The sequence below is a fragment of the Scardinius erythrophthalmus genome (assembly GCF_964197995.2).
Source record: "Scardinius erythrophthalmus genome assembly, chromosome: 16".
Lineage (NCBI taxonomy): Eukaryota > Metazoa > Chordata > Actinopteri > Cypriniformes > Leuciscidae > Scardinius > Scardinius erythrophthalmus.
This window is the reverse complement of record NC_138236.1, coordinates 31,940,386-31,967,020: the sequence shown is the minus strand read 5'-3', so window position 1 is coordinate 31,967,020 and position 26,635 is coordinate 31,940,386. Positions and strand designations below refer to the sequence as shown.

Sequence of the window (26,635 nt, the reverse complement as noted above, 5' to 3'; positions counted from 1 at the left end):
TTTAAGAGGAGTGGGTAAAAATTCAGAGGCTGATTTTGCAAAGAAATCCACATTCAAAACTAAATATCAATTTAGCATCCTCAATGTCTTGACTTCATGCAAACCGAGTTTGGTGGCGATTTAATTAATTCTTTAGGAGGAGTTTTTCAAATTCCACAGCAAGCGTTCTCCAAACTACCCATAATAGCTGACTTCCTGTTGGGCTGGCGTATAACTTAAAAGTGCGAAAGTTGTTCGGCCCGATGATATCTATATGTGTGCTGAGTTTCATATTAATTCATGCAAGCTAGTTTGATCTATGGACCAAGTTTTCGGACACCATTCAAGGGGGCGCTGTTGAGCCCCCCTGCCACGCCCGGGTACCAGCTTCAGCCCAGTCCTGATGGCCGAAGGTTTTGACCTGTGTGCAAAGTTTCAAGAGCTTGAGCACGTTAAGGGCCTCAAAAGCCCCTGAAACCTTGAAAAACAAATATAAAAGCAAATTTCTCCTAACAGACAAATCCCCCACACCCCCCACACACACACAGAGACACAGATACAGAGAGAGAGAGAGAGAGAGAGAGAGAGAGAGAGAGAGAGAGAATTCTCCAAAAAATCACATTCAAAACAAAATATCTGACTTCCTGTTAGTCGGAGCTAATAACTGTAAATTAGAAAGTTGTCCGGCTCGATGAGAACAATATACATACCGATTTTTGTGATTCTAGGAAAAACTAAGCCCCCATTTTTGACTAAAGGTGGCGCTACTGAGCCCCTCACCACGCCCATTTCTGAAACTTTGCACATGTCTACTGGATAATAAATGTAATGTGTCTGTTGTAAGCTCGCGCTAAATCGGCCCGAAGTCCGGCGTCCGACCAGCGCGGAAGGTTATCACGTGTTCTGTCCTCACTCATGCAAAGTATTGGTTGGTTAAATTTGTAATATATTAATCATATATTTACTCGTTTATTTCATCTGACTCCATAAATGAAAGGTTTTAATAATATCTGTGCCTCACTAAAAGTGAGCGAATGTTTGACTATTCCGTTTAACTCTTCAATGAAAATAATGTCAAAGTCAGTTAGAATAATCAAATGTAACAATTTATTATGTCAGGTAAATGTATCATGCCAATTTCATAATCAATTCAAAGATAATCGATACAAAACATCAAATGCTCTGGAATAGAGAGAAGATGCAAACCCAACTTTAAGGAATACGTGAGGCTGAGAAATCTCACTCCCAGCCTCACAGGCCGATCTGAAGTACAGAAAAGGGCCCCGAACTCTCTGCTGCATCTCATTAAATAGTCAGACCTCTTTCACATGGAAACATGTGCTAACAAAGAAATTTGCATGCAGTGGTCGCACCTTCATGGGGGTGGGTGACCATTTGCTTGAGAGACCAACCTTCCTTTGTAAGTCAGTTATCCATAAACTCTTAAAACCTTATAACCTTTTATTTTATCTATCTGGATATGAGATATCTGTACCACTCACTTTGAGACATTTCAAATGACACCAAAAACATAACAGTCAATGATAAACATTCACATTAAACCATATTCTTGTCTGAGTTCTTAGTAGTTTGCAGAAGTGAGGTCGTATGGGGGAGGTCAAATGGTAATTAGCCCTTTGTCTCAGACCAGGGCCTCAACCAGTATTTTCAGTCTTACACTGTCGAGTTTCATGCATTTTCAAGCATGTGAAGAGTCTCAAAAGCATCCGAAAAGAATATTGAAGTTTGATGCGTTGCCACGGCAACAGTATCTAAGATATCAATAATTCTTTCACAGGTCTACATCTGCCGTGTGTCTACATTATACACAAAGTTTGAAGCAAATCGGGTAAAAATAAGAGTGTGATTTCAAAGCATTTTGAAAGTGACACACTTCCTGCTGCCAGTTGGTGGCGCTATAACTTTGACTCACAATAGTCACATCAATGTGATCGGCCTCTGACCACGAACACACTGCTGAAGTTTTATCAAGATCAGTCAATGTATGTAAATTCGTTTCCTCGCCACGGCCAAACCGTTCGAGATATCAAAAATCCGTCCGCAATTTAGCATCCTCAATGTCTTGACTTCACGCTGACCGAGTTTGGTGGGGATTGGATGAATTCTGTAGGAGGAGTATTTCACATTCCATTGTATGTGTTTTCCAAACAACATATAATAACCGACTTCCTGTTGGGCTGGTGTAAAACTTAGAGCACGAAAGTTGTTCGGCCCGATGAGATTTATATGTGTACTGAGTTTCATATTACATGCAAGCGTGTTTGATTTATGGACAAAGTTTTCGGACACCATTCCAGGGGGCGCTGTCGAGCCCCCCTGCCACGCCCAGGGCTTGGGCCCTAATAACAAATAATCCTACCGAAAACAATAGGGCCTTCGCCCTTTCAGGGTCTGGGCCCTAATAATAAACAGAGCAATTCCAAGAGGGTCCTCACACCATCGGTGCTCGGGCCCTAATAATCCTTCCGGAAACAATAGGGCCTTCGCCCTTTCAGGGCTTGGGCCCTAAAAAAAATATTATCCTTACGGAAACAATAGGGCCTTCGCCCTTTCAGGGCTTGGGCCCTAAAAATCACTCACTGCTCTTGACTGAATAACTTCTGAAGCTTTAATAAGGATTAATCTATATCCTCTCTTATAGTTTATGCTTATGAAATGTATAGTTTGTGAGGATTGTTTTAAGTTCACTTAAAGCTGTAGTCTACGATGTTGAAAATCGGTCGAGAAAGCCTGAGACGTTTTAAAAAACTCATCCCGCCCCTCCACACACACCCCCCTCCCCTCTACACACACCCCCCTCCCCTCTGTGCTACCTGATCCCTCCCACCGGGAAACGACCTGAACAACGTCACTCAGTCAAGCTGTGATCACCGGTAGTAAACACCGGCGCATCTTGTTCAAATTCCGATCGGCTCGAACAGAATGTAATATATTCACAGTTGTAATATATTCAAGCACTTCAAGAAATATAATTACTTTGACCCGTGATAGGCGATGCTAAACGGCTAACATTCCAATGCCGACCGGAAGCATAAGCATGTTGTCAGACTGATAAAAAGCTATTTATGTAACACCTCACACCATAAAAGTATAAATAAATTCTTACCTGCTCAACAAAAAGTCAGCCGTGTCAGCGTCGTTTTTTTTTCGGTTTGTTTTTTCTCCATTGCTGAGCTGATGCTACTTTGCTAGCTACCAGACTGTCAGCTGCTTGCCCGCGAAATTTCATGTCGCAGGAGGGGGCGGGGTGGTGTGCGTTGGGGTGGAGACGCGAGCGTCAAGTGGAGCGGGGGAATGGTCCATCCTGAAGTTTTCTTTGATGGACTATTAAAAACCATAGACCATAGAGCACCAGACAGGACACTTATCCTTAAGATGCGCTCTCTTCTACTGGACTTTGTTTGTAAATTACCTTGTTTGGAAATGACCTTGTAATTCACCTTCGTAAGAGTCGACAAACCCAGTATAAATTTAGTTCACAAAGAAGCTAACAGGCTCTTCGTGAAACAACATTTGGTAGAGGTTAACCCTCTGGGGTCTAAGGTGTTTTTGGGGTCCTTGAGATGTTCTGACATGCCCTGACATTTTTGCTTTTTTCAGTTGCTTATAAACATATTAATGGCAAAAAAAAATTACACACTATTTAGCACAAACAGGGCTACCATGAAATGTGAGCAACAAGAATGTACATGTCTGCATTTTTGAGAGAATAATGTTTATGCGTGGTTATTGAAAAAACTAAAAACTAAAGTTCCTGAAATAAGGCCATAAAACACATTCTAAATATGTGCCAATAAGACTTTTGTCTAAAAGATGTCATCGCCTAGTGTTTTTTCTTCAAAATGAAGTGAAAATCACCCTGTCTTATCATTCACATAACACAATACATTGATTTGAATTTTGCAAAGCACTTTCTGTTTGGAAAGGCCATATGCGGAGTGGGCGTCAACGGTCATGTATATGTAGTGGTTCACACCTGAGGAGACAATGGGGCCGCATACTTAATTAGCCATTCATTCAGGTGAGTCACTGAGCCACAAGAATGCAAGAGCAACAGTTGGAAGCATCTCAATTCTTTTTTATTTTTCCTCATATTGTGCTTGCAATTTGGCCTATAATATCCAAGGAAAACATGTCTAGTAATTGTGCAGTTAATTCTCATACTGTATTTTCAGTTTTGGAATATTTATGTGCTCCCCAAATTTGTCAATAATAAAACACAATAAAAGTTATTTAAAGAAAAGGCTTATATTTACCTTTTAATAGTTTGTTTACATCTACCTTGTAAATATATTTTTTTATTAAAAAGGTTACAATTACAACAACAATTCAAGTGTAATCTTTCTTTGTAAAAACTAAAGTATACATTTTATCATACATATTTCAAAGTTAAGGATTTGATTGATTATTTGATAACTTTATTTTTGACAAAACATATTATATTTAACATAAGCAAATATTGGCAAACAAAAGCTTATTTGAGGTGGCAGATAGTTTACATTAAAAATGTATAATCTATCCAAAACTAATCAACGAAATGTTGTCTTTCATATGTCTGTAACATAGGTCTTTCATTTTTATTATAAGAAATATAAATGTTAATTTGCAGTTTAAATCCAGGAAATTTGTTAATGAAAAAATTATTAAAAGTAAGATACAATTGATACAAAACGAAATTCGTTTTAAAGAAAGGATTTGTACTTTCTGTTTTGAGGTCTCTGTGAAAGTTTGAAAGTCTTTTAGTGATTTTTTTTAGAGCGCTCGCGTCCATAATGGAGAACTGTCACGTAATATTGTTTTTTCCTCATAAATGCGAACACGAAAAATAAAAGACAAAAGACTTTTAAGTAAAACTTACTTCGCTCTTCAATATGCTGCCGTTCGTCGTCTGAGTTACAATCTTCCTCTGAGGAAAAGGTGCATTCTTCCTCGCCGTCCAGAATCATCTGAAGGGAGTCTTTATTACCGGAGAAGCGTGTCATACTCAAAACGCGATGAACTATCAGTAAGTCTGATGAAGAAACTTTTTATGGCATTGATCAGGGGGCGGGTGCGCTGCATACTAGATCATCTAACGATTTACATGTGAATCGCGCCGGGGGCGGGGCGGCCGCAGCTGATTATAGAGATAATGAGGCAGAAGGAAAAACGGTACCTCTCCTTGCTATCAAACGGAATACATGAGTTGAAAACATTTGTTTTTTATATAAATTACTTCATTTAAAAGAGGAGATTTCAAGCTTCATAAAGACATATCTCACGTGCCTGTGTGAGAAGTATTCGCTGAGTTATGATTCATTTTCGGACGCGTTTTAGAATGGACGACACGGACAGAGAGAAGGCAGAACTCGCTTCGTGTTTATTTTTCTTTATTTGGCGAAAAGCACAACACTTTGTTTTTATTGTGAGTGTACACAAAAATAATACACACTTAACAGGATAGATTGATGTATAACACAAGCATATAAGATAAAAATTAATATTTTTATTTTATTATTTTTTTGCACTCATACGGAAAAAAACGAGCCTATCGCGCCGGCGCGATAGCCGACCTCAGGGGGTTAACGCTGGCATTCGTATAATAAAATGTCTCATATATATTTTATTACCTGACCTGCACAGTAGTCACACATGACGGCATTAAATCCCCTACAAAATCTGAGAGCCTTAATCCTTACAAAAACAAATGTCACCCACTGACAACCGTCAATGTCACAAGGTTTGAAAAGCAGATCTCCATTTTCATGTTCACAGTAACTAAGTTTTTAGAGTCACGTCAAATATGATTAACCACTGCAAACTTTATCATTCTGGAGTGACGAAAGTGCCAAACAGATGTTGAGCCCCATCAAGACAACAAACTATTAAATCTAATGCACATTTGCTTGTGCCACTATTGAAGCCCTGGAATCAAGACACAGGATGAGATTTAAAGGACTTCAGATCTCCCTGGAAGAAGAGATAATGATATCTCAATGGGATTTACCTGGTTAAATAAAGGATAAATAAAGCTCCATAATGCAACTTGAGGAGTCTAAATGTCCTTTAAATAGAGGCTCATGGGAAGGAAATAGTTTCATTGATTCAAAACTACAGTGGCCCTGTCCCAAATGGCACACTTCATATGCACTTTCGGTCTTGTGGACTTACAATTAGGTCTGTGATGGCGGCAGTTTTTGACCACAACGGTGGTAATGGACCAACTACCGGCGGTGACACTGTAGTGGTGTCAAAATACAGGAGGTTTATAAAAAATAAACAAAGCTTCCATTTTGTAACAGACATGAGTGTTTATTTTAGCACTTCCGTCAGTGAAACTGAAACACCACACTACAGCCTGAAAAACATTGAAATAAATATCAGTAAATATTAGTAACCTAAATAATATAAGAAAGTTACATATTTAAAAAACATTCGTTTTACATTTCCCGAGTACACTTCACAAGGTCTGAAGAGCAAATTTTATTTTCCGCAGTGTCAAGACATTTAGGCTATGTTTGATTTTGTGCTGCCAGAGAAACCGAAACTAAAATCCCAAGCGTGTGTGAAATGTGCTATACAAATAATCTTGACGTGTCTTACCATAATAACAAGCACAAACTGTTAAATAGAATTTGATGTTCAAGTAAAAAGGTATCCGGGGTATTATATTCACATTTTTACAGTGGTAAAGTAGAAAAAAACGCTGTAGGACAAATTAAAAGCGAACCAAAGGAAGACACGTTTATAATCCTCTGCAAAAATGGGGGAGACGTGAGTGAAGATTTGGAAAAGGAACCAGAATATTCCATGTCCAATGGAATATTTTTAAATTCGCTGATAATCGGGTGACCAAATCGCAAAACACAATAAAAAGCCGACAAAGCTTAAATTTATGGCCTCACGTGATCGACGTACCTCTCTCATTCAGTCTCAGAAGGGTACTCGCCCTTTGCATTCTATATTGCATCCTCGATGCGCACTTTTGCCGAGCCCACACTGATGTGAGCTCCGCAGCAGACTTCTTCACAACAGTCAAAGCGGCGTTACATCACGAAAGTGTGTACTCGTAGGAAGACCGCAAGTGCTTGGTGTGCCACTTGGGACAGGGCCAGTATGCCACACTGGGGGGTTTGTGCTGCTGAATCTTCAGAAAAATTATTGTTTTCCGTTTAAACTTCTATCAGGTTTATTCTATTCACTACCCATCACTACACTCTAAAACTGTGTCAACCCATGTTTAGTTCAAATATCAACAAACCCAACAGTTGGTTAAAATGTTTAAATTAAATTGTTAAAAGTATCCACTGTTTTCATTCAGAGTGGTTTTATTGTCATTTTGACCATACAACATGTACACAGTGAAACGAAACGATGCTACATAAAAACAACACCAGACTACAAGAGTGGACACAAACACAAATTAAATAAATGCAAATATAATTAAAAAAACTAAAATTAAGTATTAAATAAGAACTACTAGTCATATTTGTGTCTAATGACTCTCCACTGTAACTAATCACTGTGTCAGTTATTATTTGTTCTAGGTTAATGTCTCTCACATCCATTCACACTCTGAATGGGACATTCTGGGTTTATTCTTTGATAATGACTGACCATTAGCCCTCATGTATCATACAGTACATTTTATACTTTCATTAACTCTCAAAGCCACACAAAATCTCCTGTATCAGCATATTGGCTCAATCACATTCCCGAGCTCCACCACAGCATGTCTCATCTGTTTCAGTCACACCAGTTCGGTTCAGTTGCCAAATTGGATGCAGTAATGTGCAGCACTGAGACTGTGTTACGGACACAGCTCATACTCTGACTGGCTGACTGAGATCAGGCTCGTCCGTGGAGAAAGACCAGACCGCACGTCATCTCCTATGACTGATGATCTGGACTGTGCAGGAGGCAGTTCGGAGAATAGACCATGGGACCATTACAAATACAAACTGATCTACAATCCAGCCTGCCCCAATAATCACATTAATAAGGATCTAGTACAAAAAATATTCCTATGAAAACACTGCACTCAAAAAGAAATAACGTGCAATGATGAATCAGTCCTAATAAGTCCAGGTTAGGGTTAAGCACATGGTCTCACTAATGGATTAAAGGGCCGTCTGTCGGAAGCTAGTGATTATAGTTTATAAAGTTTTAAACATGGATATTTTTCTCACACAAACACATGGCCTCACTTCAGAAGGCCTTTATTAACCCCCTGGAGCCATATGGATTACTTTTATAATGGATGGATGCCTTTTTTTTCCAGACAGGACATTATTTTATATAACTCCAATTGTATTAATCTGAAAGAAGAATGCCATATACACCAAGGATGGCTTCAGGGAGAGTAAATCATAGGCTAATTTTCATTTTTGGGTGAACTATCCCTTTAAATTTATGCAAAATACTTAAGTAAAACACACTGAGCAAACACACACATGGGCCTGTTAGATGTGTTGTGATCTAGGGTTGTGCCGATGGACGATATCATCGTCCATCGTGATGGCTGACCGACATCACGATGGAGAGCCACTATCGTGATGCCACGCCCCCCACCCTGTCAGACCAGCCCAGTCTCACGGCAGTTCGTTTTCGTGTGTACACCAGTGGTTGGGAACCTATGGCTCGTGTGGCTCGCAAGGTCTCTCACCCTTTACCAACAAACGATAAAAAAAAATGAAGACGTGTGTGTTCAGTGCTGTTCGCGAGTGTCACGAGTCACCACAGTAATCAACCAAACGCTTACGTTTCTGTGGTAACCTAACAGTTACAGCTCCTGCACTGGGATTCAAGCAGAACAGCTTGTTTAAGGTGATGGCGAAATTCATTTTAAAACAGCAATGAAAATGTAAAAGTAGGCTTTATAAACTTTAATATATCCTTTTATTGAAACGGGTGCTTTGCTGTGCAAAGAGAAACATTTCACCCGTTGGCCGCTGGTACTTTCACTTTTGCCGCAGAGACCTTTATGTCATAAATGTATCGTTGATAATCCGCACAGATTTCAGTTGACGATTATGTAAAGTTCATAACAAAACATTAATGAGAAAGAAAAGAGCAGGATGTGCTATTGAAAAGAAATATTAAAAGCACGATAAGTCGCGAAAGAGAACTGAATTCTACTGACAGGATGGTGCGCGCAGTGTTGCCAACTATTTTCAAAGGAAAGTAGCTAACGCCTCCCCTAAAAGTCGCTAAATGTCGCTAGATGACGTCATACGTCAATTTGCATATTCATGGTGTCATCGCGGCTTACTTGCGTTCTGCCTGCCTAATGTTTTTTTCTCGTTAAAATAATGTACACATACTGTGTTTTTATAGAACATACTATACTATAATATAATATAACATAATATAATATAGCCGAATGTCCAATAAAGCTGTTCTCATTTACTATATTTTTTTGTCAGACAATAGAATGAGTAGCTGTTGAATGACTATTTTTTTATATGTGTAAAATTATCTGAAGAGAGAGTTCGGGAATTGGGTGAACTAAAGCATTGTGATAGTGAGTATTACAAGTGATAAGCACAAGTAATAAAATAAAATGGTCAAACTAAATTATTTAAATATAAAACAAAAAATAAGTGATAAGTCCGTCCGTGGAAACAACACTGCTCATTCACGTCTGTTCCGTGCTGCTGCTGCTCCTCTCTCAGCCATTCACTGAACAGAAGACGCATAAGAGAGGTGTGTGACGGCAAGGAGAACGCAAACCTCGCGCTCGCAGGACTGTGCTGGCAACATTTGGAGGTTACTGATGTTTGTCCAAAAAGTAGCTAGATTTGTCGCTAGTCGCTTTTTTGAAAAAATGTCGCTAAAGGGGTCTGAAAAGTCGCTAAAAATAGCGACAAAGGCGCTAAGTTGGCAACACTGGGTGCGCGCGCGCTCCGAGCGCAACATGGTCAAGTAGTCTTTGTCTTCGGTTGCGCGCCTGAACGGCCAAATAAACATAGGAATATTTCAAAATGCCAAGCCGAGTATTCCCGAGGCACTATCCCTGTCTCTTAATGTGCACTATCCCTGTCTCTTCGTGATCGTCAGCATAAAAATTCTGAGATAAAAAGTTGCAATTATCTTTTAAAATATTTTATTCTGTGGCGGAAACAAGCTTCCATACCTCCTGGCCTCTTCCTCCCTGACGCGTACCGTTACGGCCGGCCCAGCTATCAGTAGGCGCCGGCGGTGCCGCGGCCGGTAGCCTACCTGAGAAAACGTTTTGGAAAAGACGGACTATGGACCCAACCAACTCTATAGGAGGGGAGGGGAGAACTCCCTCACATGGTACAACCCATGCAGAGGCTGCGCGCTGCGGTGTCAGAATGCGGAACGTGTAATGTAACTAACGTGACAAATGTGAAAAAATTAAAAAATTCCTCGACCGGCCCAAAAGTGAAGCGGCCCACCGGGAATTCTCCCGATTCTCCCGATTACCCACCCCGGGCCTGGTGGTAACTCAGTTTTAGAAGGCATGGGCCAAAACACATTGGAGAGTTTTTAGAATTTTTTTTTTTTTTTTTTTTTTTGTATATAGCTATCTAATAATAAAGGCTGTTTAATTTGAAAGAGTGGCATGGTCATCCTAAAGTTTTCTTTGATGGACTATTACAAACCCTTAGACCATAGAGCACCTTGACTTTACACTAACCACATTTTCCATTACACTTCAAATTGCGCAAATTGAAATTGGGAATTGAAAATTTCATTTCATTTATTGCAAAAAAGTTTTTACCCTCGCACGAGGTGGTTTTTCAGGCAATTCGAAAAATAAATATTTCACAAAACTGCAATGGAAACAGTTTTAGTGCATTTACAGGTCACATGACGTAGATGACGCGGTATGTTTGGACAGAGTTCTTTATTAAATTCATAGAAGACAAAATAATTACAGGAATACTGGATTCTAAACCTCGAAGAAATGCCACAATCAAGACCTCGAAGCAGATATGAGGGAGAAATTCCTAAAAAATTAAGTTTTAGTCGCATAACATTGGTTAATGGAAACGCCACTCAAAAAAGGAAAACTTCTTCAGCCCAGTTATCGCTTGTTTGCAGGGGCTTGTGACAAAGTATTCAGAGGAAAACAAAGTGAAGAAGATAAGGCAGAAAATGTTTTATGGCAAATAAATTAGATAAGTAGAAAACACAAAAGGACATAAAGCAGCATGGACACTTGGGCCATGCAGAGAGAATCTACAGGCTCATTATGGGCAAAAATAAGCAAAAATACCTGGCTGATATTTCAGCATAATGTAGCGTGGCTTATCGTCGCAAGCGGCTGTATTGATGTGCTTCGCAAGCGGCTGTATTGATGTGCTTCAAAAGCCTCTCATTTTGAGCATCATTATTTATTCTAAACAATTCTTCTCTGAAAAAAAAAAAAAAAAAAAAAAAAAAAGGAAAGACTGCACAATGCTGGCTACCTAATTAAATTGCTATCCAGTCACTGTCCCTGAAAATGATTTCATGGAATGAAAAACTGCATTTTTTTTCCCAGAAAATGTGAGGAGAGGCAATTAAAAAGAAGGTTCAAGGCAAGAAAAGAGTCAAGTGAGAAAACCACAAGATGATTTTAATAAAGATTTAAGGATTCAAGAAGCCACACTTCTTAGAAGCAACACTTATTTTTCCCTAACATTCCATCCACTTTTGATTTGCAGCACATCCCTGCTTTCCGCACATCTGTGTCTGATGATTCCTTGCATTAAATAGTCAACTGCTAATGTTGTAAAATCTGCCTATACTTAGACAGTGACTCTAAAGAAATTATTCCATTTACATCTCAGCCAGATTTATGTTCATCCTCTCTAATACAGCACACAAGAAACATCAACTATGCAAAATCATTTAATAGTGGGAAATCCAGAATATTGCAATATTTATACACAATAATATGGAATAAATAAAATGTCGTAATGCAGGCACACTTAAGCATGCATGTCTTCCTGAAAGCAGCAGTGCAGCTTTTGATGGGACAGCAGTAACATTGCGAATTACCGAAGGACCAGATCAGGGTCAGGAGGTCATCCAAAGTCAATTCTGCACTCTAGCATGAGTGAGGGGCCATATTACACAGATAATTCAATGGCCAATTCCCCAGCAACAGATTTCATGAAGGAGGGGCTAATGGGATGTGACACACCAATACAGCTAGAAAGACTCCTGCAGTAACACATGCTAGAAAAAAAAGGGGAAAAAAAGAAAAAAAAGAAAAGAGACGCTTTGTTCGGTTGTATTTCAGCTTATTATTATTACTCAAAAGAGCTATGAACATTTTTCATTAAGAGGCCATGTCCAATGAAGTGGTCATTATCAGATAATAAAGCCTGACAGGATGAGCAGGCCAAGTGAAGGACTAAACGGGTGTATTTTGTGACAATGATCAGCTGAACAGCATTGAATATAAAGATACTGAATAATTAAGAGAACAATACAGCTCAAATAAATTTTTAATGTTCATGTATTCCTTTATTTGGGAAGAGCAGTGTAATCCACTTCAAGTCCTGATCCATAATCAGGTCTTCCAGAGAGTTTAAAGTCCGAAGATATAAACGTCACATATTTTCCATAAACATATAACTTATTTCAAAACAAACTGCACCAGTAGCATGGACGGACCTCGAGGAAGATATCAGTTGAACTTCAGTTGGTGTTTCATTTGTGTGGGACATTTTCATGCACTGACCCCTGCAGGCAGCTGTGAGAAACAGATGGACTGGAATGAAGAGCCTTTCACAGGTTTAATTGACTCCAGAGGAGTCCGATTCATGCTTCCTCCAGGCCAGACACTCAAGAACATTTACAATTCTGATGCATACGAGCTACGTCTCTCCCTAAATGCTTTAAGCATTAAGGTCTCGTTTGGATTCAAGGAAATATACCCTCGCAACTTATTCGTTTTTATTTGAGATGGTGTTCCCCACCCATTGCTTCTCTGTTCAAAAACACTCCTGTTTTTTTTTTTTTTTAAAGACGCCATTAACCTGACCTTGTAAAGGCTTTTGAATATCCGCTGAGGTACAAAATGAGATGCAGATACAGGCCACCTGAGCCTCTTTACACGCTTCCTCCACACAACAGCATCCAGAGGATTCCCTGTCGGATTTCCACAAGTCACCTATCCTGAACGAACACTTGAGAGTATTAGACTCACAATGAGTCCCTGCACACAGAGAGACCAGTCTGAACAAGCAACAGAGGAAAGGAACATAATCTCTGACAATCTAACAAAACATTTGTGGAATTCCCACAACTCAAGTGTGGAGAACATGAAAATGCTGCAGAAAGAAAACTTGAAGCAGAATATGAGGACTGTCCTATGGCCAGATGGAGCAAAAGAAAGAGACAGACAATCGGCAAGAGTGAAGTGCTGAAGATTCATGAGAGGTTGAAGCAGAGAGCAACGTCACCGCAGGTCAGGATGGGATCAGAAATAAAAGTACAAAAAGAAAAGTCAGACCGAGGACAGAATACTCAGCTCTGACTTTTGCCTTCAAGATGCGAATAGACATGCAGCCCTGTCAGAACCATAACTACTGTAACGACTAACAGCTGTTCACTGCACACCACCAACTACATACAGACCAACTATTTACCTTAGTTTACACAATGACCATTCGATCTACTAGTGAGAACAATGGGATCATAAACTGTAATTCATGAGTTCAAATCAAGCTAAAATACAGAATAGCTTAGGTTGTTCCAGCTAACACACATTTATTCTGCAGAAAATAAACAAGTGACTGGCTCTCTTAAAGCTGAGGTGGGACTTAGGACCATCACAACACCGCTCAACACGAAGAGCGATACAGTCTCTGTTAACAACATCCTTTATCCATGAGCTAAATTCATGATATAACCCAACCTCTCATACCTTATTGCTTACAAGGAGCATTTGCATAATGATTTAGGATGAGCAGCTTCTGCTGGAGTACAGATGGTGTAGTGGTCTATGAGTGTGTCCCTCCAATGACTTGCCCATCTGTGACTACAACTACTGGAAGGACAAACCATAGTCTATGAACCAGCTGATGCATGCGTTTCAATGCATCTTATAAAGGATCATAATGAGAGTGAAAATTAATCCCAGTAGTCCTTCAAAAATAAGGCTACAAATTTCTGCCTCTAATGGCTCCACTATAAATGAATGAGGACCAGAGGAGATCAAACTGCATTCCATGAAATGTATTTACACTTCATTACAGCAGACTATAAATCACACAGGGTGGGCCAGGGACCGGAGCGGAGGGGGAACGCGCTTTAATTGCCAGTCCAATTACAAGCAGGTTTTGATCTCGGCATTCAGAGCATGTTTAAAACTTCACACAGTCCATGCAGCCGGACGTCTGGTAACCATGCTGCACATCAGGATGATGACGAGTAATTAAAAACATTCAGAGGACCTTACATGAACTGCAGTCAAATAAAGAGGATGCATGCAATGCATTAACCCTCTGGGGTCTGGGCTGTTTTTGGGGCCCTTGAGATGTTCTGACATGCCCTGACATTTGTGCTTTTTTCAGTTGCTTATAAACATATTAATGGCAAAGGTGTAAATTCACTCTATAAAGCACAAACAGGGCTACCATAATATGTGAGCCACGTGTATGTACATGTTTTCATTTTTGAGAGAATAATGTTTATGCATGGTTATTGAAAAAAATAAAAAATAAAATTTCTGAAATAAGGCCACAAAACACATAGTAAATATGTGTCAATAAGACTTTTGAATAATGGATGTCCTCGCCTAGTGTTTTTTCTTCAAAATTATGTGAAAATAGTCTTGCTTTATCGTTCACATAAAACAATACATTGATTTAAATTGATGTAAAACAGGTTTTGCTTGGAAAGCCAATATGCGAGGGGGCGTGAACGAGGAGTGGTTTACAACTTAGAACACCCACTCTGCATAATGACTCTGCATAATGACTCTGCATAATTAGCCATTCATTCAGGTGTGAAACTGACTGAGACACAATGCAAGGACAAAGGATATTTAGAAGAAGACTTATATTGACCATTTAAGATTTTGCTTACATCTATCTTGTAAATATGTTTTGCCATTTTATTAAAAAGGTTACAATTACAACAATATTACAATTTCAACAATATTTCAAGTGTACTCTTTCTTTGTAAAAAAAAAATGATTATAGGCCTACATTTTATCTATGTATTCATTACTTTCATATTTTGCCTGACTGTAACGTTGTTTTCATGAAATATTAGGGCATATTGTTAATTTGCAGTTTAATACGTTGCTTATACAAATAGCCTACATTTTATTTCAGCATATTTCAGTCGATTTTTACTCATCTCAGTAGCCTATAGCAATACAGTTTGCAGAAACATCATCATTCATTCACACACGCGATTTAAAGGAGCTGTATGTAAGAAATCTATTTCAATTAATCATAAAATTGCCCTGATGTGTCACTAGACATTAAGAAATCATGTTCATTTCAAATACTTATATCACTGACAACAGTAGTATGGCTAGGATATTGTCATTTAAAAAGTGGACTTGCAGCCCTCAACTGATGTTGATGTTGTCATTTTGTGTTTTGGCCTGAGCGCCTCCCTCCACCTATCTACCAATCACGAAGTCAGTAGTGTTTCGGGATCCGGGTTGCCAGCTTTGCTCTAACCTAACCTACCCTAACTCTAGTCGGATAAAAATGTCTAACGTTACTAAATCAAAAAGACCTCGTTATAATTCAGAAATTCGTTGTGACAAAGTCCGAAATAAAACCAGAATTTGTATAGGAGATGCTTTTGAAAGATGGAGGCGGCTGAAAACGGAGAAGAATTTGAACACAGACGCCAACGTTGCTAATTTTCTCCTAGACAGGTAAGATTCATCTATGCTTGGCTAACTTGTACTGGATGTCAATGGACATTTCATATATTCATGACAGTCGAACAAAGTTATGCGTGTTCAAGCAACGTAACGTTAGCTCACATGGACGTATGCATTTGCAATGCATTATAGGAGCCCGTTTCTCTGTCATTATGCTGAGACGCTGATGAAAACATTAGCACGACCATTATGGCAATTTGAAACGTAATTGAGACAAGCCTAACTTTACTTCAGAAAAAAATATTCGTCATTCGTTCTTCACGTATATCGTGGACTAAGTTACACATGCTGCAAGTTGACCTGTATGACCATTGCTAATGTAATTTAGTTACTCTAACAATATTTTCTGATGGGACTGAAAACAACCCTGTGATAGCCATTGGTGATATTGAATTTGTCCCGTGTTATAATTTCTGTGGCAAATGTTTATTCTGTTTTTAGCCTATAATATGACAAAAACTTTAGCACTTGTAAATCAAGGTTTTTTTTTTTCGTATTGAAAAATAAGGAAGTATTATTTTGTTGTTTAAGTCTATATGTTTTTTTGTTTTCTTTTACTATTATCCTTTTTTTTTCTCAGATTTTTTTTGAATTGTAATTGTATTTATATGTTCAAAATAAAGAAATCAAATCAAATTAAATATCAAATCAAAAACGCTTATCTCTTCAGCTATTATGGCCCCAGCACCTCAACAATTAGTACATTTTTTAAATAAGTAATTACTCATCAAAATATCTCTCATAAAGCATAAACACAATTAACAGAAAAAAAACTTACTGTGTACGTCTCGTCATCACTTGCCATTGGAAGCTCATTGAAGCAGCCTACGTTTCTGCTGAATCCTGCAGCTTATCTGGCAACCTCGAGTCAGGGGGGAGGGGGAGGGGATACACGGCTCTACAGTATTTTTAAAGTGATTGCAGTACCAGTTTTGGCCACAATCCTACATACGGTACCTTTAAATTTAAACTGTCTTTGCCAGCTGTGGTAAACAGCGCGCATCTCTGCCGTTCATTCATTCATAAACAGAAACCCACGTGAAGAAATTCACGTGAGAAGGAAAAAACTTAGTATTCCTAGTATTACTAGTATTCCTCAGCTCGCTCCTCGATATACCCGCACTTCTGGGGGACATTTTCCATTATTATTCCTCACAGCTGCAAGACGGTGTAAACAAGTAATGATCTGAATAAACTTGTGTTTTCTCGGGCTGATATGGGGGCGTTCACAGGATTGCGCGGATTGCCTCAGCCATTTGCGTTTGAATAGCGCACGCTCTCCGTGGGCGGAGTCACATTACATCTGAATCAGATGTAATTAGCTCGACTGGAATCGCTCTCTTTTAATACAGATTTCACAAGATGAGAATATTTGTTTTTTATATAAATTACTTCATTAAAAAGAAGAGAATTCAAGCTTCATGCCTGTGTGACTGTATGCCTGTTTGACTGAGTATTCGCTGAGTTATTGTTCATTTTCGGACGCGTTTCAGAATGGACTACACTGGCTGAGAGAAGGCAGAACTCGCCTCGTGTTTATTTTTCTTTATTTGGCAAAAAGCACAACACTTTGTTTTTATTGTGAGCATACACAAAAATAATACACATTTAACAGAATCGATTGATGTATGAAACTTGTTTTGTAAAATCAAAGTCAAAAGAGTATTTCGGGTCTCAATTCAACTCATAAGGAAAAAAGCGAGCAGATCACGCCGGCGTGATCTCCGACCTCTGAGGGTTAAAACTGAGTTAAATGCATATTCAGAGGAAAACTGCAATTTCAGCATATATTCGCATTTTAAATGATTAAATTATACAAAGGAACTAATATGTCATTTTAATATGTTTAGTGAAAGAAAATGGTACCACATTTAATTTTGTATTAGTTGAGTACTCTCCAAACCTAGAGAGAGAGAGAGAGAGAGAGAGAGAGAGAGAGAGAGAGAGAGAGAGAGAGAGAGAGATAGAGAGATAGAGGGATCTCTTGGCCAGGTCTATTTTCTATTCTATTTTTCCTGCTTATATAGATTACAAGTTTTGCTTGACCAATTACAAAGTTGATCAGCTGCCATTTCCTTTGCTTTTCTATATTATTCTATATTATTTTGCGGACACCACTTAGACAGCCAGCCATTGAGGCCAATCTACTAAGTATCTCATCACTCTGGCAAACAGGAAGGGGACCAGAGCAAATTACAGTGCCTGACATTGTACTTGCGAGTTCACACACCTCTTTAATGTTAATTTTGGTGATCTCCTACTGGCGGAGTCGAACATCGTTAGTGCCGACGTGAATAATAATCTTAGAGGATTTACAATTAGTATTAGCCAGCACTTTTAAATTTGCTTTGATGTCAGGCACTCCGGCTCCCGGCAAACATGCGACTATGGTGGCTGGTGTCTCCATTTTCACGTTCCGTGTAATAGAATTGCCAATGACTAGGGCACATTCAACAGGATTCTCAGTGGGTGTTTCACTGAGTGGGGAGAATCCATTTAATGTTGTTATCGGAACGGAAGAGCGGTGTTTTGTCCCGCATCTACAGCGCCTCACCCCAGTGACCCCAGTTGCCCTGCTGCACGGGCTCTACTACAGCTGGAACCGAACAATGTACAGAGTTCACTAAGCTACTCGCATCCAAAGCAGTATCTAAAGCCCTTGCACTCTTACAATTAACCTTGATTAAAGTTTGGATGAGTGTCTCTAGTTCTGAAATCTTCTCCGCCAGCCTGACATCTCCCTGCATTTATCACATGTAAATCCTGTGCTGACAGAGAAGGCTATGCTATACATGTTACATGAAGTGCAAGTGACAATAAGAGGAGAAGATGACATGACCCACCGTGTTTGTTGACTGATTCTTCTCACCTAAGTTGTTTGATGAACTCGTAAAAAGCGTGAGCGCGCGAGAGAAAAAAATAAATAAAGAGTGCACGGATGGCACGCTAAAAGGCTAGTGAATTACTAGCATGTTGTGCTAGCAAAAACTATTTAGATTCAAGCTAGCGATGTCAGGTTAATGTGTGATGTTGAGTAAGCTATATTTAGCAGTATAAACAACAAGGAATGATAGTAAATTATTCAAAACTAGTGCTGTCAATCGATTAAAAACTTTAACTAGATTAATCACACATTTTTTCTGATTAATCGCAGTTAATCGCAATAAAAAAAGAAATGTTTTTAATATATTTTATAATGTAATAATTTCACAGTTAATCAAATTAATGTAGAAACAACATAAAGACAGTATATTTTAAATACCTGTTTAATGGCATCTTTTTATGAATGAAGGCCAGTATTACTGATATTAATACAGCTACAGATTATTATTTTTTTTTTTTTCACATTTATTAGGCTTCAAAAATATAACAGTTTTTAATTTAAGTGAACTTAAAACAATGCTAACATAAACCCATAATAAATGTCATATTTACTCGTGCCCTTCCTGTCTTAACAGGAAATATACAGAAATTTAATAAAGTTATCAAAGTTATATGCAGTCTGCACTGCATAAACTATAAATTAAATAGTTAATCCTTATTAAAGCTACAAAAGTTATTTAGTCAAGAGCAGTGAGTCATTTTCTCTGTTCCCTTTGTTCTTTAACTTTACTGACAGGAAGCTTTATTGGCTGCTGTCCCTTTAAGAGCAGACAGACACGCGGATCTCACCGTTTATATACTGTCTATGGATCTCACACGCGCCTCATTCTCTCACAACTCTTTTTGTTTATTTTAGACTATATAAATCATTTAAGACTGCTCTTATGGATAATCGACAAAACTGACATTTTGGGATTGTTATTGTTAGTTCAAGCGCGATAGAGAACTGGGGCTCGTTCTTCGTACGTCGCTAACTCAGTTAGCTGGATTTGATTGTTGACGATTTGGCATAATCTTGGATCGTTTGGTTCTTCGAAGCTCATCCTGGACTTGCTGTCATAGCAACAGCTGTGCAAGCTTAAACCTGCTCGGGAGCAGGCTTATTTCATGTAAACAGGATTAGATTCCGGCTTCATAAACGGAGCTGATACGGGAAGTCCAGCGCAGCGCGATAGTGCACTTTCTGAGATGTTTTTTTTCTTCTCGTGACTCGTGAGATTGTCGTTTACATTATTAAATTGTTGGAAACGCACATTTATTTTCGACTTGTCAGAGTCTGGCTTTAAATACAGCACAAACTGTTTGCATTGCCCTAAGATTATTTGCGAGTGGCTCTTTCATTTACACTATTGGAGATGCGGAGAACTTGATGGAAAGTGATGTCTGTCGTGTCATTTGGAGTTTACTTGGCACTTTTAGGTTTAAAAAAGTTTTTTTTTTTTTTTTTTTTTTTTTTTGTGGCATTTCCAAGCCACTTTTTTTTTAAGCAATTTTTTTTAGGCTATCGTAATTTTTTATGAAGATCAATACAATCATGACCATGCCGATTACAGTATGTCACTCAGGCTTCACTAACGTGATTGGTACCATATAGACTATAGGCTGCCATCAAGGCCTCAATGAAGGGGATTATGTGAACAGGAAGGGGGATTATGTGAACAGAAAGGGGGTTCACAATGTAAATGTGCAGCCCAGTTACAATTGGGATTCTTAATATTCCAGATTAATAATATTATATCAAATAAAAAAAAGGCAGTTGACTAAAATCTTCCATAATCACAAATGTGAAAGCAAAATGGCCAGGATCTGTGCATGACTTAAGAATTTTCAGATATTCACATTTTTGCACATTATTTGAAAGTGGTAAGGAAAGTTCCACAATTAAATATCAAGCTCACTGTATTACATACATTTATGCTGATCCTCACAGAACTGCATTTTTTCATAGGTGATTATGACATGTTCCTGCAGACAGGTGTTTTATGACCCCATTCCCTGACCCAAACCAGTTACAATGCAGCTCTATAGCCAGGGCAAGGGCACACAATGAAATGAACTTCAGCTAACTAAAGGGAAGATTTCAGTGTCTGAAAAGTCTGAGGGTTGCACACCTGACAGGGCCTGTGACATTGTTGCATGTGCCATATTACACAACATTGCCAAAAAAAAAACCAACACCTTTCATTAAATGTTTAATAAAAGACAAATATGCTTAGTTCCTTGAGTTTTATTTCAATTGTTCTTTGTAAAGAAAAGCCAGTGGTCAAGTGCCTGCAACAGGAGATATTAGACACATGCCTCATGCAATAAATAAAAAGGAAAAGTTGGCTATCACTGCTCACCTGTAGGCCTATGTCTCCTCTGTCTGTGCAGACTCTCCTGTTGGCCTTTCTGTAGATGTGGAATCCTGAACTTATATTGCAGCCATAAAGCATACAAGTATAAATTAAGTAAAGTTATTTATGCACTTGCAGGTAGGCTAGTTCCTCCATATGACAGTTATCTGAGAGGGTTTATTCACTGTCCCGTGCAATGGAAACAAATGGACATTACAAAGTCTTATACTTTCTTTCCTTTGGAAAGTTAGAAAATGCCCACTTACTGCACATATTTCAGCCACCACTTTCTTGGGAACAGATACAAGTGTTGGTGTATTATGTAAAAGTGCACAAAAGAGGAAAACACAATGTCATTACAATGAACTACACTCGGGAAAATGTGATCAATAACTCATGGCAAAATATTTTTACATTAACATAAGTTTATCAGTTTTCACTTTCACAAGTCAAAGCAATTCATCACTTTTAATGCGGCCTTCATTTAATGCAGCAATATTTGTACAATTATTTTACAGTGTAGGCTACTAAGATATTTTCTTTTTTTTCAGCCTTTTTCTTGGTTGCTTTTATAAACAGACAACCATTTATTTAACAGTGCCTTTTATAGAAGAGAAGAGACTATACTATAACTAAAAATTACCATTAGGCTATGTAGAATATTTTTGTACTTCACTTTTATTTGTTCCCATGTTCTAGTGTGGTGACTCTGACATTACAATGAACAAAGTAGCCTAATTATGCAATTATTAAAATACAAATAAGGCTAATAAGTGATAAAAACATCTAACATGGCCACTTCTAACGGATTTAAATTGTCTGCTATTTTTTGCCAGCCCTCTCTCCTGGCTTTTGCAGACTTTGAGGTGTTCCATGGCGTTTTGATTAAACATTAAAATTCTGAATAAACTTCGACTATTAGTTCTTGCTGTGCTGAGGAGAAAAACTGAGCCCGCTCTTTGGCCACGCTGAGCAGCCAATAGCAGCGTTGCTGATCAATGTTTCTACGATCGATACATATCCCCTTTTAAACCAGCGCATGAACGCGCAGTTATCTCAGATAACTCAATCCAGCGATACTAATCATAAACAACAGGTGAGTTCGAAGAACCCAATTAGCCGGATCATGATTAGCACGATGATATCATCTTGGATGTGTCATTTGATCTCGGATGTAATAAGCAACGTACGAAGAACGAGCCCCTGGATTCTGGCGCCCTGTCTATGCATTGTGTGTGTGTGTGTGTGTGTGTGTGTGTGTGTGTGTGTGTGTGTGTGTGTGTGTGTGTGTGTGTGTGTGTGTGTGTGTGTGTGTGTGTGTGTGTGTGTGTGTGTGTGTGTGTGTGTGTGTGTGTGTGTGTGTGTGTGTGTGTGTGTGTGTGTGTATTCTGTGAATTTTAAAAAGCAATTTTAACCAGAAAAATCTAAAATGTATTCCCAAAATCGTGCAGGCCTTTCTCTTGATATCAGTATGTTCACTTTTTTTTTTTTTTCAGGGCCCAGATGCCACTGAGTCCTGCTGACTTCAACATTCACATGAGTCTCTGTACATGAACCTGGTAAAGTGAAAATCAAACACCCTGGAAATGAAAGGTATGTACAATGTTTTTAGGAATGGCACAAAGGTCTCTGTCTTTGGATCATTGTTTTCAATGAGTGCTTTTTTGTCATTTGTTGTGTATCTTTGGATTATGTTGTGTTGTAAATAAATCAAACAATCTAAAAGCCATTCTTTTTTAAATCTCCTCATTCTTTGTGCAAGGTTGCTCAGAATGACAGGGCCTGATAGCTCCTAATAGGGCCGTTAGGGGAGGGTCTTTGTCTTTCTCAGGTGTGAAAAGCTTACATATTAATGAGCTCCCGCATAAAGCTTTCTAACACAAAACACGTCGTAAAATTTTTAAAATCAACATATTGTCTTATCTGAATGAGCAGTCAGGGTGATTTTCACATAGTTTTAGAGCAAATATTCTAGGCTACGTCATACAATTTTCAAAAGTCTTGTGAAGAAATAATCAGTATGGGTTTCATGACCTTTTTTCAGTGAGATTTTTTTTTTTTGTATTTTTACAAACCATGCATAAATGTCATTATCTCAAAACTACAAACTTTTACACACATGCTGCTGATATATTATTGTAGCAGAGTTTGTGCTGAATACAGTGTAATTAGACTTTAGCCATGAAAATGTCACAAGTAACAGAAATAAGCACAAATATCAGAGCATGTCAGAACACCTCCAGGGCCCAGAAAACAGCTCAGACCCCAAAGGGTTAACATCCCTAGTCAGAACACCATAGCAAACATCATTGGAGGAACTTACTGTAGTTCAGTCACACTCCCCATCCCGACGACTACAAAGAGGAGACTCGCGATTCTTCAGTTGACCTCAAATTGGAAAGCAAATCTCACTCACATGTTGGAGAACAACACTGGCTAGAGAACAGGATAAAAATGTGTTTGCTCTCAAGGCTCACATCATTAACAACTGTTGATTTCCAGAGGTGGGTGAAAAGATTCTCTCCTAAGTCTCATCTTTTTCTCAGACCATGACACACTGTCCCTCAGTTGTTCTCCTCATTTTTAGTCTCAAAGCAGTAGGCAGCTCCCTCTGTGACCTGTTCTCCTTTCTTGCCCTGCCATCCGTTTCCAGAAGAAATTAACTACGACATCAATCCATTAACTTTCTCATTCTGGATCATGAAACTGTATAATTGTATATATGGACTTTATCAGCACTCATGGAAGCAACTCTGCCGACTTAATTTGATAACTGGAATAAAACGTCATTGGATGTCAGTTGATGCAACTGATGCCTGGAGTTTAACAGGGGTAGAATTTTAGCAAGAACATCAAACAGCAGATGAAGCTTGCTGGATCATAAAACAGTATAATTGTATAAATAGACTTTATCAGCAGCTCACATGGAAGCCGCTCTGTCAAATGAATTTGAGAACTGATATAAAAAGTCATTGGACGTCAGTTGATGCAGCTGAAGCCTGGAGTTCAACAGGGGAAGAATTTAATCAAGAACATCAAACAGCAGAAAAGTGAAATAGTGAAACATGGCTAGACTTCAGGGAAGCAACATGGAAAACAAAAATGGGAAAGAAAGCAGAAGAAAGGAAAACAGCATAACAATCTTCAACATTAATAGCTGTGAGCTTCATTATGAGCTTCCTGATATCATATCAGCTGCCATTCTCAAAGCTATAAAGTCTTTTTTTTCTTTAAAAACAGGCGATTAATACCATATTTTTGCAATGTTAATGCTGCAGAGCAGCTCAAATCTCATTACAACACAAACTCACTCATGTACCCAGTTATTTCTCACTGTTACAAAGTTAGAGCAGCCAAAACTGTAAACACATCAACCACAGGTAGAAAGGCAAAGGCTTGCAGAACTGCAAAATGTATCAGCTGTACCGAATGAGCGCTACAGCAGTGATAAACTTAAGCTCTTCTAACGCTGTGTCATAGTGAAGCAACATGTGAACATATCTCACTGAGTGCTTGAAAACAACAGTAGTTTAGGATTGTGCAGCGTTTATTTATTTTTTATTTATTTTTTTTTTCACCACACTGTCACACAGTCCTATCTGTGCTTCACAAGGACCAAATGTCTCTCGGGTTTATAAGAACTCTTTAGGCACGTCTGTAATTCAAACGAATAATCTACATTGTTAAAAGCGCTGTATAAATTAAGATGACTTGACTTGAATTGACTTGCGCACCTGATCCTAATTTTATGCATTTTAAGTAATAAATAAATGTGGAGGTGTCCTATCTTTTTCCTCACCAAATATTTAATTTCTATTAAAGAAATTTTAAAAATAATTTTAAAGAGACATTTCTTCAGTTTTATTAGTTTTTAGTATTATTATTTATATTACCTCAATCTCTCAATATTGTTAAAATGAAGATCCAATGTCCATATGTTGAAAAAGACCTAGGTTTTCATGGGGTGAAAATGATCATCTCTTTCACATGACTTTATATGTACGTTTTAATATTTAAACCACTTCTATTATTGATTTCAAGTATGATGTGAAGAACGTTTCAACCAGTATAACAAGAAAGTGTCTATAAAAACAAATTTTTTTTTTTAATGGTCTACCCTACATTTAAGTCACAGAAATTCACGTGTTAATTTTCCAGACCCTAAAGTAAACACACAAAACTTTCATGCAGTGACTGTGAGTTACAGAAACTTACTTTATGGAGTTCCTGAAGTGATCTTCTGCTGGGTTTTTGACTGTGCAACTGTTCAGTAACCACAGATCAGCATCAGATGGATTCTCTGTAGAAAGAGAGACAGTTACAGATTAACAAGTTACACTAGAAGATTCCCGCCACGATGATCTGTCAAAACTATTCACACAGCTGTAATGCAATATGAGATAATCAGATTAACAGCTGTCTGTGATTAAGATGCACTTGAGGAGAGTGTTTCTAAAACTGTACATCACAGTAAACGATCTACATGGTAGGAAAACAGTTTCACTACATTCAAATGACCTCAATCCTTTTTTCAAGATACTTTTTTTTTTTATGTGAAACATAAAACGAACTATGACTTTAGACTGGTATTGTGCACATTTTAATCTTTCTTAATGTATGATCATATTTTTATTCGAAATGTAAAAATCTCCACAAATGCTCCAATGACTCAACCCAGCCCTTGGCATTAAAAGCAGTCTCATTAAAATAAGCATGCAATTCTAGTAAAGCAGAGTCAGTTTGTGCAAGTCAATCACTGATTGAACCCAATATGCTAAAAGCATATGTTCCAGTTTCCATCTCTTTTCTATGATTTTCATTCAGAATGATTGTATAGTTATAATCATTTTATGTAGACTGCCATATTTCCATTTGCATGTCAGGTTGCAATCTTTAGAATGAACAGATTAAAATGATTATGCATATTAGCATACAAACAACTCTAATAAAGCCCATAACAGACAGACTAATGTTATAATGTTGCAACACAAAGCACAACAGTTTTCGACCTGATGAAACACTGCAGAGCAAAGCGGAACTAGAAGGATGTAGACATTTCAATATCTCTAGGTTTTCCATGATCATAAGAAGCTTAATAGCATGTGTATAATCTGTATGACCTAGTGGTTATCACACATGATTGCACAATATTTCCATTACAGCACTGAAGAGCCGGATGCTGGATGACACACCTGAGCAACTGAGGCTCGCCTTCAAAAATGTTTATTTATAGAGCACATTTAAACCCAACCAAGGTTGACCAAAGTGCTTTACAAGAATAAAAGAACACAAATGTACATAAAAAAAATAAAGTAAAAAACAAAATAAACAAACAAACAAGCATACAACAGTATGCAAAGAAACCCCAGGATAACATACTAAGGCGTGTTAAAAGCCAGGGAGAATAAATATGTCTTGAGATAAGATTTAAAAGCAGGGTTCTACAGTGCGACTGCATTTGCGACTCAAAATTACTGCATGCGACTGTGAAAAAGTATTTAGGAGCACCAGTGCGACTGGCCCAATCAGGCCCGGTTCTATGGGGGTGCTAAAGATGAAACTAAAA

General features: G+C 38.2%; 1 protein-coding gene across 1 annotated transcript in view; it reads right to left on the bottom strand.

The window, feature by feature from the left end:
• Positions 1-26,635, bottom strand: part of cdkal1 (CDK5 regulatory subunit associated protein 1-like 1) — a 445,321-nt gene that overhangs the window by 323,019 nt on the left and 95,667 nt on the right. The window contains exon 4 of the mRNA XM_081388640.1: positions 25,285-25,369. Within this exon, the coding sequence (XP_081244766.1) occupies positions 25,285-25,369 (85 nt within the window). The remainder of the gene's footprint in view (positions 1-25,284; positions 25,370-26,635) is intronic.